Source organism: Epargyreus clarus, unplaced genomic scaffold (assembly GCF_041222505.1).
Source record: "Epargyreus clarus isolate Ecla_fem2 unplaced genomic scaffold, WU_Ecla_fem_2.2 ptg000026l, whole genome shotgun sequence".
Classification (NCBI taxonomy): domain Eukaryota; kingdom Metazoa; phylum Arthropoda; class Insecta; order Lepidoptera; family Hesperiidae; genus Epargyreus; species Epargyreus clarus.
The window spans coordinates 17,467,935-17,481,683 of record NW_027332233.1 but is presented as its reverse complement, the minus strand read 5'-3'; the positions used below and the strand labels follow the sequence as shown (position 1 = coordinate 17,481,683).

At 35.6% G+C, this 13,749-nt stretch overlaps 1 protein-coding gene across 1 annotated transcript in view; it reads right to left on the bottom strand.

Moving 5' to 3' along the window:
* Positions 1 to 10,344, bottom strand: part of LOC140753554 (uncharacterized) — an 84,660-nt gene extending 74,316 nt beyond the window's left edge. Inside the window, exon 1 of the mRNA XM_073088254.1 lies at positions 10,145 to 10,344. Within this exon, the coding sequence (XP_072944355.1) occupies positions 10,145 to 10,329 (185 nt within the window). The 5' untranslated portion in view covers positions 10,330 to 10,344. The remainder of the gene's footprint in view (positions 1 to 10,144) is intronic.
* Between the last annotated feature and the right edge of the window lie 3,405 nt (positions 10,345 to 13,749).

Below are 13,749 nucleotides of genomic sequence, written 5' to 3'. Positions count from 1 at the left end.
TTTTTGTATTTTACTTTTCTTTTTTATTTAGAATTACGAGAATAACAGCATTACTAACTTAATCTAATAATAGAGAGCTGGTACCTACTTAGGCGCTATCTTAGGGACTGGACTATAATCATTATCAGTCATTTGAATCATTTGCTAAATCCCTTTGTCGCAAAAATCAACCTCTCTTTGTAATTTCGCACTTTACCTCAATGCCCACTTCTACATTTAGGTACATACCTACTGTATATTGGGCTAGTGGAAAGGCTTACATTTGATTACATACGAAATCCAACGTTTTATACACCTAAACCTTAATCGAAAACCACACTCCACAGTAATAGAAACCACTATCTGAGATTAGCTGCACCTTCAGCCAAATGTTTTGGCAACTTTCATATGTACGGAAGGTCAGGTCAATGTATATTGGCGGTGACCCGAAAACCTTTCCGAAACCCCGAACTTGCCTAAACAAATGAATGAGAGCTTCCATATGACATGACAAGACGAAAATTTCAGTATACTTAGTATGAGTTTTTACAAAAATGACTGTTTTTGTATTCGTTTACATATTTTCGATACATTTCCTATCAGTACCCTTGGTATGAGTTTTTACGTTTTTACAAAAATGACTATTGTTGTATTTGTTTACGTATTTCCCTTACATTTCCAATCAGTTCTTATACAGACCGCTGGGGGCGGCACCAAAACAGTCATATTTGTCAAAACGTAAAAACTCATGGTAAGGGTACTGTTGTCGAGTCTCGTAAGCGATGTGTCAGACACCACTTGTAGGTCGTTACACACTCGTGGTTCGTGCTTTATCGCCACATCTGAAAGGCTCGGAGGCTCCGAGTGAGCGGGCCGACGTGTTACAGACAGCTTCGCTTGAACCTTGTCGAATGGGCGGGCAAAATTAGAGATTTTTAAACCTTCTATTCTGTTTAAGCTAAACTATTTTAAAACGAGATACATTAAGAAACTCTAATAATGGAGGTAGTGGAGGTTTATTTAAGTATTTATTTCTAAGTTTTAAAAAGAATGAGTTTAAAATTATCTAGACGAGATGTCGAAATCAAAAAATCCAATTAATTTTTTATATCATCACTACGAAGGACACTTTCAGTTACCTACTTTTATTAATTGTTCGTATCCTTCTTATTTTTATAATAAAAGTCGATTCCTTTACTCTGAGGCACAGTTCTATTTACCTTTAAATAATAATACAAATTTTCTTTTCTGAATCAGTCTGTCTACTATTCTTACTGTCCATGTTACCTACGACTACGACACTAGATGCTTTAGTAAGTATACGAAAGTCATTATTTATTTATTTAATTTAAAGGCCCGCCGAGCTACGTTGGTCAATAAGGCAGAGAATATTCCAGGCGATATAAAGGAGAAATGATTAAGCACACAACATGTTGTAGTATCTTCGACGGAGACATTTCTTAAGAACTATAGCTTCTATGCCATGGACATTAATCATTGATTAAACTATGCCAGTCACAGAAAACGACATTTATGATGCTTTCTATACATAGTGGATAGCAGAGTTATGCTATCACATTGGCAATGGAAATGTTACATGGAAATTTGTTACTAACTTGTTATTTAAGTATAATTTTCATGGGCTTCAAATTTCTTTAAATTTTTTATTAAGTCTGATATGTTTTTACTGCTCGTTGCATGGACCTTTCTGGCCCAATCTACACCAGATAGTACGGCAGCTATTCAGCATCGTGTATCTCTAATTACTTGGAACTCTCAAATACCGAGTAATTGGTTATGCATCGTGGACCAACGAGCACGTACGAGCACATGTACCACGTAACGAAGCCGTACCGTCGGATGTTTCTATAAACGGAAACCACATGCAATGTTAACAAAACGTCATCAGGCCCTCGTGGGCTTGCACGAGCTTCACGTGACTTATTAGCGAGACTCGTTCTTTATTAGATTAATTGACATTGAAATATTGCACGTTTTTCTACTGCTTAGCTTATGAATGAAATACATTATCAATTACGACACCCATACTGTAGGCAACACGGGTCTGCCGTGCAAAAAGTTTAAGAGTACAATTACTGGGATTTTATCGATGACAAATATGTAAGTAAAATATATTCTAGTTCGTTGTATACTTTCTTTATTAATTTCTTAATTCATGCTATCAATACTATAGTCAAATATTAAGACTGCGAAAATGATATTAGTTAGGTATATTATTTTATGTATTGTAAGTGCCAAAGACATACACAAAGATTAATACAAAACCACCCAGATCCAGACTATTCATCATTCAGATGTCTGATTCATGTCATGTCTGACCGGAATCGAACCCGCTGCTTGTCAGACGGATATGGTGACCGCTCCGCATGGCATTCAAATTCCGCATACAATCACTAAGTAGGAACTCAAGTGACATTGAGGTGTCGTGGACCACGATCAGTAGGAAAGAAATGACCTAGATGCACAGTGCGCTTGTAACAGCCACTGTTGCGTATTGATGCAACCATGGCAGACGGTTTTTGTCAGAACCAATCAATAATTCCAGTAACATTACTCGTACCGTATAATATCGACGTTGGTCAAGTTAGGTTTTTATTTAGCAAGATACTTCATCTTGAACTTATGTTGCGGTCCAAACTTTTGCGTAAACCACATCGGATAAGCTTTTTATTTGGTATCGTTAAGGCTTTTTGTTGTATGTATCTTTAATAAAGGCTTTTGAATCCAAAATGCTTACTAAATTTAAAATTATATTATGTAATCATTACAATTTTCGAAGGTGGTAGAACCCTTTGTAGTTCGACTCCGGCGGCACCACCGTCACACCTATTTCTGCCTAATAAAAGCAGTGTTAGGCGCTGTTGTGTTCCGTTTTGAAGGGTGTGGTAAGAGAGACATACTTTTGCGAGGCGTTCCAGCTTAGTCCTCAGGGGTAGCGGCGCATCTGTGGCCGACCTCAGGTAGGAATATCTAATCCTATCTGGGGTTGATTACAGATGTCCATGGGCGGCAGTAGGCACTTACCGTCAGGTGGACTGCATCTGCTTCTCCTATATTATAAAAAAAATCTAGATTTTAAATTAAAAGATATTTTGACTTTGAACGGCTAGATAAACTTCAAGAGAGTATGCACCCCGTTTTATTTATACAAGCAACTTGACCACGACCATTACTACTGCGCTTACTCGTCACTTTGTTGCTGTAACTCTCGATTTACTGTTACATTTATTCGCTACAACAATGTTATTTATCTCTGTATGGCTCAGCTTCGATAGCACTAATAATATGTTTCTTCGATAACATACATCAAATTTTAATTTTGATTGAATTCTAATCGTTACTTATTTTATTACATGCACGCGTGCTTGCTAGGTTTAGAGTAACTATCGAAAAGATAACACTTTTTATACAACGGTCTTTAAGATCTTCAACGATCGAAATCTCAAAAATAAGACAGGTATATATGCATATAATCTTACTAAAGACATAATAAGCTAACTACTGTTAATGACTTAATATACTGTATATCTGTCGGTGCTAGCCATAGACTTGGATTTTCTTCGCTACGTGCTAATTGACAGATTGTTTACATTTAATAATGACGGGTAGCCAGTTGCGCATGTTGTCTATGTAGTGTCTGGTGATGCCACCAGCAAGCACCGTGACGCCGCCGTCCCCGATCGCCGGCTCTTACCTCACCGACACCGGCAGCGGCCTTCGTAACCAATGCCAGGATTACTACAGTCCGTACGTTACCGTTATTTCTAATCACTAAGCAGGACAATATATGAATTATGTAATTATAGTCAGAACTACTAGAGTTGTAACGTCATAGTCTTGAGCTACGTCCTATAGAACTTACTCCTAAAATGGTAGTACAATCAGTATGTACCTTGTACTCTTAACTTAAAGCATGAAGGAGTGTAGAATATTCTGTTTTAATAGTGTAGTAAGACAAATTTACTTTTTCTACCTCAGGCAAAACTCCTGATCTCTTCTCAGATATCCATAGGTCATTTAGGAGGAGAATAACGCGTTGCAATTTCAAATAAAAAAAATCCTTCCCGGGAAAGTTTTATCAACATTATTATTTTGCGTAATAATTATACATTCCGTTTCCAAGATTTCATAGCAAAATAGCAAAGTGATTACTTAAGATGTTATTAGCTTTTATAATAACCGGACAAAATTAGCCCAATTGAGCTATTTTAAAACTGTAACTAAACATTTAAAGCCGTCATCATAATAGATCATTAAACAATAGCAGCAAACAAATAGAACTATTTTTAGGCAAGTTTAAACTATTCTGAACTGCTCACTCAATCAGCTGAGCAAAAAGTTAATCCTCGGAATCAGGTCGCAGATAAAATGCTTCAATAGGCGTGAAGTTGATTCTTAGACGACTCAATGCCAGCTTTCTTCCGCACAACCTAATAAACTTGTCATAAAAGTTAATCGGCCAAGTGTGAGTGGTGCCCTATAAGAAATCTGTGTATGGTCTATTTATTGTACTATCTCTGTTACCAGAAGATCTGTGACATTTTTCTTATGTATTAGAATGCATATGCATTATGCAGTCATCTGATGGTATTTGATCACTACAACTTATGGACGTCGTGAAATACCTAAGAATCATACCTAAAGTCAATTGCCTATTGGTATCTACTCCGACAATTAGAGAACTAAACTATTTTCGAAAAAGTGAATCTAATTTCAATTCATAGTAAGCTGATGCTACGGTAAGAAATAGGTGTGGCGATCTTGCCACCAGAAACAAACATCTAAGAGTTTTGTTATATATATATGATTACGTGCTAACATTAATACTTCTAAACCCACCACTTTAAATATGTTGTCAGTCAGTTACTCTAAAGTTTTATAAAATAGAGTTGAGGGAAACTCGTAGCGGTAATACCATAAACTTTCACTTTAATCTTATTCACTATTCAGCGCTGAATAGATTCAAGATATAATGAATCGATATCCACTAGCCTCTAACTCTAAAATGGATCTATTCAAAGCTTCGACAAAACATTTACCTAACCACTTTTTCATATTTTTATAGATCCGTGTTCGTGCCTAAAATTTGGGTCTAGATTCAAAAAACGGGAGAAACCGTTGACGAGACGTGACCATGATTGCCGTGGGGTGATTAAACGAGTGCCGCTCGATAAAAAGTTGCAACGGCTAGCGAAACCGTATTTTTCTTTTTAAAACTACAGCTAGATCAAAATTGCAGCAAATTTTGTCTCTACTACGTGCGACCTGTTTTCGGTTAAATCTCTATCTGGTGTGGTTTATTTGTCTCTCACGTATGTTTTATATTAAACAGCAAGTTAAAGTAATGTTATTACGTTTAATTTGGAGAATATTTTATTTAATTTATTAATAACTAGCTTAGTCGTCATTTCCACAAATGACTAAGCATTATTACTATAACGACAAGCTTAATTAAACATGGTATTACTAACATATAAACATGTGCTATAGTTTATCTAAATTAGTATTAATATTCCTTAGAATTGCAAGCTCCATCCGATACGATGATAAAGTAATTTAATGACAAGTGAATAATAATTCATTAGCTCTGCTTTCATGAACAAAGAGCATTAATTTAGCGTCCAGCGTTGATTTAAACTAACGCATGTTATCTTTGGCGCAACTAACTCGAAAGATTAAACATCCTTAGTAAGTACGGAACCCCACGTAAGTCCAAACAGTTGATGAATGTATTCAAAACACGGGTAAAAGTGGCGGGCAGTGCAGTTGCTAGGCGCGTCTCATTGGGATGCAGCGGCGACGGCGGCGAGCGACACGCGACGCCGCGCGATGTCGCCTGCCACCCTTGTCTGAGCACTTGCACACGTTTTTACTATTTATATAACATAAAAATATTGGCCTGTCTGTAACTATTGTACTTATCTTTAGGATAAAAATATGTGCGAAAAGTATTTGTGTCTAGTAAGACACAATAGCACGCTGGCAATGCCTGCATTTGTTATATTATACCTACTTGTATTTTACCCTAACTAGCTTCCTAGAAATAAAACATTAGAAAAAAGAAAGAAATCAATATTTTGTTTAATGTCGAAAGAGTTATTTTCTAAAGAAATCTAAAATGCTAATCAACAAAATAACTTTCATCATATTCTAATAGCGGTAAAAATTGTTAGAAAATGATAAAAATTGTCTTGTTGATTATCATTTAAGATTTATTTAAGTTTAATTATTTATTTCGGCGGCAAATAAAATTTTGATTACTAATCGGTTTTCCTTGTTTCAGTTCGGCAGCTTTTTTTAATTCAACAATAACAAAAATATACAAAATATTGATTTGGTTTCTCTAGTAATTAGAATACAATTTCGCGTTTTTGCAGCCGGCGCCTAAGCTAACCGCCGCGGGAACCGGCGAAAGACGCTCGCGATTCACGCAGCGCGCAAACAATTACGTTGCGCAAGATTGCGCGCCCGAGCCTAAAGAAACGCGCACGACGCACGCGCACGCGCCGGCGCTAACTTACACTATTTTAATTGCATAAGTGGCTATCGTTGTCAATGTTGGATCGTAAGCATACGCCTGTACATGGACGATTCGTGCGAATATAACATACGGTTACTGTTTTGCGAATTACGTGAGTAAACCTTTTAATGTATATTTTAGAAAACGGTAATGAAAAAATATTTTTGAGATGCTTGTACCTTAAGGAAATTAAAAATATGTAAGAAAAATATTACTGCGGTTTCAAATTATTTATAACGTTAATATCAGAGATTACAAGAAAATGTTTAGTGTTTGAAAAACTAACGTGTTTGAAAAAGATTAAAAAAAATGTAGTTTTTAGATAATTTCCGAATGAAACGATATTTCTCCGCACTTTTTCTTCGGTTTCCTGTATTCGCACTACTTAACTGCACATTTCGGCATTATTCCGCGTAAATTACACCATAGATGACACATTTGTCAGCCGTTTAAGCCATTTAATGGCTTCCTCCAATTACAAAGCGGTGAGATATCTATACTTATCTATGGTTAAAATACGAAAGTTTTGAAGTCCCGAAATTACATACTGATCCTCCGTAAGAAATAATAAATAGTGCATAGAGTTGAAGGTAAAATCTGAGTTATAAATGTTAATAATCATTACATATAGCGACTGAGTATAAACTACAAACTGACTCTACTTTAGTTGCAAAGTGATATCGGTGTCATGCATAAAATGATGCGCCTGTTGAAGTGAACTTCATCCGTCACGCGTCAGTCTGTGGCCGTAAGGTTGATCCATGGAATTCGTGACATTTCAACTAGGGATGTATCTAACACCAATATATTGGCGATATCCAATTTTTTTCGAAGCATCGGATTGGAATCGGCTAAGTAAACGCGGATGCAAATGATATAAGCATAATTTTATTTCAAACAAATGACTATAAAATATATATTTATATATTGTTTATTTTTTAAATTATTTAGTAAAAGTGTAATTAAATGCATGTCTTTGAAGAATTAAATATTTCTACAAGATTTTAAATTAATTATTGAAAAAGCAAAAAATGTGAATTGTTTCCTCTTTAATGGAAATCACTAACTGCATTAGTATTAGTATCAGCAATATATTTTTATTAATATCGACATCTATATTATAGCAAAAGTACCTACACATCCCTAATTTAAATATATTGCACTAAACGTCCTTATGTTTTCGGTACATATCACGTTGTGCCCTTTAACACTGAGAAAACGATGATTTGATTTTGATGAAGTTCGAGGTCGTAGGTACATATTAGAGAAATTAATCAAAATTGCACAAAAAATGTCAAATTGGAAATAATTTAAAAATAAGTAAACATTGCAATGTAGTTTTTACAAACTAGCTAAATATTTTAACTTAGTAGAATTATGAAATATATTTGAAAACTAAAGTATGTATACTGTTTTCATTACAACAGCAATACAAGACGTGATACATAGGAAGCGCCAAGAAACCTTTCTAACATTCCATAATCATAACATTTGAAATGTACATTGCATGCAAAACTCATCTACTTGTTGCAAATATAGTAATAAATCCGTCTTGTTCGGTTCCGGAGGCATTGCCGCCATTAATTTTCCTGTCCTATAACAGGAGTGTAGCTCTGTATGAGACAAAAATATGTTCTATATTAAAAAAATGTTATCAAAACCCAAAATGGTAATATCAAATCATATTTTCATAGGGTTCGCTAGTTAACCGTATTCACATTTATAAAACATGCGAACTACGTAAATGATCATTTGCATATAATAGGTAATGCGTCTAAGTCTCAACAGATCATGAAATTTGAAGACGTTATGACTAAGGCTAGCTAGATAAGGTTCACTGGTTCACTCATATTATTAAAAACCTTTTTATTTATCCTTCAAAAATATATAAAAATGAAATAATACCGATAACTCAAATTCTATCTCTATTTTACATTATTTCTACGAGTATGTATTATATATTGTACATTAGATTTTTTGGTGATTTGTAAATATGTAGATACTTATAATCTGTATTCCCCTATTAATAATTGTAGCGACGGATACAGGGTCTAATACAGTTGTAATTTGCATATAATGGCGCATCCGAGGCCCGTCCGTCATGACCTACACAACGTGTCAGAGGCTCTGGTTACGTGACCACCATCATTGGATTTATGGGTTCCAACCATAGCTCAATGAGATTATTTAACTAATACAGTGTTAACGGTGTAAAACTTTCAATAGATACTCAGATTTAGAAGTACATGCTAAAAACTGTCTTAAAACAAGAAGATACGCTTAATAAGTCCTAAGTAGACCTGAAGATACATTGAATTCTATTGAATCATTTTTAAATTTGTCTCATAGAAAAATATGTAGAGACTGCAAAGTTCAAAGAGCTTCAATTAAATATTTTTACATTGTAAAATCCTATTGTGCCAAAATAACAATGGTAAATGTTTCTATTTAATATACTCGGGTTAAACTTGTGCGAGCCATTCACAAAACAACCTCACCTCTATCCAAATACGTAAAACTCTCAAGATCAACCAGAACAGAAAGATCAAGCGAAATTTCATCCGTAACCTTTTAAATCTATTGTAGTTGTTAAAAGTTTTGCAAATACTTCATTGTATTATGTTGAAGCAGTAACAGTGTTGCATATTCACCTGCATTGTGCGACTGTCTGTGACCAGATACTAACTAGTCGTGCATTGTTTTCTTTCTTTTCTTCGTCAGAACAATGCTAAGCGAGAACAGAGTAAGTTCTTTTAATATTTACAAACGGATCACCATTTCAATTGACCTAGCGACATTGATCCAAAAAGAACTTTGAATAAAGCTTTGGCAAACCCGTCGAATTAAAATGAAATCCGTCAAATCCTCTCATTCTCTTCGCCGCGCAAAAAGCCTCACGCGTGTCATCTCCGCTCATTGAGACTTAATAAGGAAATGCGAAACCGCGACTTAACGCTTTAAGAAGGAAGACGTCGTACTACCGGCTTCGCGGTGATGTAGTGGTTGCGTTTTTCGGCATTATGCAAAAAGCGACGCAGAGGTCATTGCATCACTAATTAAAATGCCTTGTGCGGTGCAGCGACGCAGCCTTCGCCGGACCGCCGAGAGCCAGCTAATTACGAGTCCTGGCTCCGCCGGCCGCCTCACCTATTCGATCTGTCATCTCGACTTAATTGCCCGCCCCCGACTCGAGGAGATCACCTCGAGAGCATCTTGAGAATTCTTTAGACGCTCCAGACCCGCCTACGAACAACATATCTCTACGATGCGCTTAAGAAATTCCCGATCATTATCTCTACCACTCCCTCGCCGTATTTTACAACAAACAATTTCTGTTTATCTTTAATGCAACATCGACTTTCGGTTTCGCTTAACCCACCTCGATGAATTAATTCTGTTTAACTTTTCATAATTATTCCGCGAACAATAAGTCGATGTTTATTGTGTGCACAATCGATTACTAGTAGCGGGTAAATACTTCGTAATTCCGAATCGAAATCGCGATTAAGGACGAAATTTGAATGCGCGATGTGATTTTCTGGTGGAAAACGCCGGCCGGGAAACCGGGCGAGGTAATACCGCGAAGCATGCACCGAAATGTTGATAAAACAGTAGAGTACTCACCGCTGCATGTCGTCGTAAGTCACAGGTGTGGAAAGTAATTCACAGCACAGACGCGTTTCGGTATCGTGTCGGGTGTTCGTGGGACCGTCAGCGCGGAGTCGCCATGTCCGAGCGCGGCGAGGGCTGGGGCGCGAGTGGCGCCGCGCCGCGCACCGCGGAAGCGCCGGCCTTCTCGCGACCTGCATTCTGCGGATTTTGCGATACCACTCATCACTCCGGTCAACGACGTCTCAATTCACTCTTCAACAAATGCAGTTAATGAATTTCTTTATAGTATAAATAACTCCCATTACGAATAGCTTTGAAGTCTGCAATCGATTCAAAGGCACAATGAATACAGCTAGCAATTCTGCGCTCATCACTTAACGTTTCGGTCAACGACATCTCAATTTGATCTTCGGATTCGATCAAAATTGCGTGTCTAATTGATTAAATCAAGCATAATGCCAATCACTAACATAAAATGAAAATCATAGTTGACGTTTCTCTGCATAGCGAGACGACCCAAACAAATAAACTTTAGATATGTTACCTCTCGAGACACATAGACAAACAAGCAGAGCAACATTAAAGTGTCAAACAAACATTTGTCCTTGCCGAAATCAGAACCGGAACCCGTAACCACGACACAGCTCAATTTCAGTGACTAAGCCGCTATTTCAACTGTGGGTACCATTGTTCCTAATTAGAAAGTAATGAAAAGGCTTTATTTATTATTCTCTAATTATATGCTATAAAATAATTGATATGTACTTAGATTGTCATTACTTTGATCACAGCGAAGCGGATCGAATGCGAGCTGGTTATTAAAACTCTACCAAATATCTATTCTTTCTACAATTTTATAAATACTTGTATTATAGATAGGAAGTATTAAAACGTAAAAATCTTTATCTCCGAGACACTGTAATTTCAATACACGTCGTCTAAATTCTGTGAAACGGGAAACACGACCCGATTAGTCATTATCGACCGCAATCAATACATGTGATGCTTTGCGTGACGTATTATTACCACGTCATCATATAGGTTATTTATATAATCACTTGCACAGCACTCGTTAATACTTTTTATGTTGTAAATAAAATCCCCGAGATAAATGGTAGTCACTATCACTTAATGGTCTTCCATCCGACGCAAATCACAAATGCGTCGCTACCCCTATTTTTATAAATAATAGGGGTCCTTTTGGTACGAAACCCAACAAAAATGTTTTCAACCAGGATCTAGGAGAGAAAGAGGGAGCTGGGGTCTCAAGTCCACCAAAAATTAACCTTTTACGCAAATAGCCTACCTGGTAGGCAAAATTTCAGAAATGTGTGGTTTTTTTTTCACCGATTTTCAACTTAGCTACTCGTATTTATATTTCTCCTTATACTGTTTCTTTGTCCCCATCAAATACTTTGACATCCTTTGGCTGGATCAAGCACCTGCTACACTGCGGACTCGGTTGTTACATGATTTTTATAAAAATAAACTAAGATAGTACTTAGTATTGTATAAGGGAAGAGCGGGACCCTCTACTACAGGTACTAACGTACTCAAAAGAGGGTACCAAACAATATTGCAAAACAATGTACTACTTTTGATGCAATAAATCATTTTTATTTTTATTTTATTTTTTTAGATATGTGATTACATTTTAAAAATCAGTATTCCCTTTAAATCCCTGTGGGTATCCTACTACACTACTACTGTGGGTAATAATACACAACAAAATAATGATGGATGTATGTACTTTAATTAATTGACAGAGGCGTGGGCGTGTTTACGAAGATAAGGAAATTGATAACAGATCGCAGATACCGTAACTGATGGCCGGTTGTAATTCGATGTAATGGTAACAGGAAAATTATTTAATACGTTTGTTTATTAAAAAGCTATTAACCGTAATGTTTTATAAATTAGATGTACAGTTAAATATTAAACATTCCAAAAATTAGAAGTCACAGTAAGACATATATTATATGAATACTAGCTGATCCGGCAAACGTTATGTTGTCATATATATAAAAAAATGTTAAGGGTAATGTTAACCCTTATCACTTAGGGGTATGAAAAATAGATAGTAACCGATTCTCAGACCTACTGAATATACATATAAAATTTGGTGAAAATCGGTAAAGCCGTCTCGGAAGAGTACGGTAACTAACATTGTGACACGAGAATTTTATATATAAGATAATAGTATTTTATTCAATATTCGAAAAAATAAATTTCATGACATTTCATTTAGTTTTCTTTTCATTGATAATTAATTTAAGGAAACACTTCTTTACGCACCCCTTACAAATTAAGTTACAAACTTCTTGTTTCTTAATATTTGTTCTGACTGGTACCTCGTCCATACATATTTACATTAGATACATATGCAGTATATAAAGAACCACCAGCCACAGCTATTGACCCAATCCCATAGCTATGGACACATGTCCACAGTTGTGCCTGAAAGTATCACACCTTAGACATATTCCGTATAGTACATGAATACCCTTTATTATTATGTATGCACCACTAAGATTGTACCTTCCTTGCGTGAGATATTCCTACTTACTATTCAAATAAAAAAATCCGGAACAATATTGCGTGCGCAATACTCAGTAACAGAAAACGCAGTCTGGTTGTGCAATATCTTATGATAATTTAACTGTGACTAGCCACTATCGTTATAGAGCTGGCTAGAGCAGAGAGAATCAATAACTTTACAATTTTAATTCTTTCACTACCATTAAGTAAAGGCTTATACTATTAGGCCCAATAATATTAAAAATACCAATAACATTTTTTATTTATAAGGCTTGTAACGAGAGTATCGTAAACTTTATACCGTGGCAGTCATACATCCATACATCATTTTGTAAATACGTAAAATTTGAGCAGAGCACTGCTTGCAACTACTGAAACGATTTTTCTCATTGATCAAAAGTTCAACTCTTATATTACAAACGGAGATAAGTTTTCATTTCTAAACCATATCTAATATTTTAATAGATATATTAAATAAAGATAATCATCGATATAAATTATTTAATACATCATATACGCATTACACACCCTGGTCTTAAGAATCTAGTATTTTTACCGAGTTAATGACGTCAACTTATGTATCTACGAGTACCTACGTAGTATTGTTTCAAAATATATTATGTTTAATATCAGGCACAAAGAAATAAACAGATATACGCAAACAAATAAACAAGTGAAACTAAACAGTTGGATCATTGTTAGTTTTTATTTACATTTATTTCTAAACTTATATTATAAATAATAAAAGAGTGTTAAAAAGAGGTTTTGTTACACTTACAACTATAGTTTTTAGGTGCATTCAAATTGTGCAAGAGTTTAAAAAATATTACGCAAAATTTTGTATCCTTTCTTTATAACCCAAAATGCCAGTAAGCTTTAAGTCTCAATATAGAATGAATGATTTTCAATTAGAAAGAAGACAGAAGATTAATTGAATGAAGCGAGTCACATTACTTGCATACCTAGATCTTACAGGTTGGATTAAACGGTGCGTCGACGGTCGGTGGTCGCCTTACATAATTGTCACGTTATACTTAATCGACATTGCCCGTGCAGGCGCCAGTCGGCTTTGCATACAT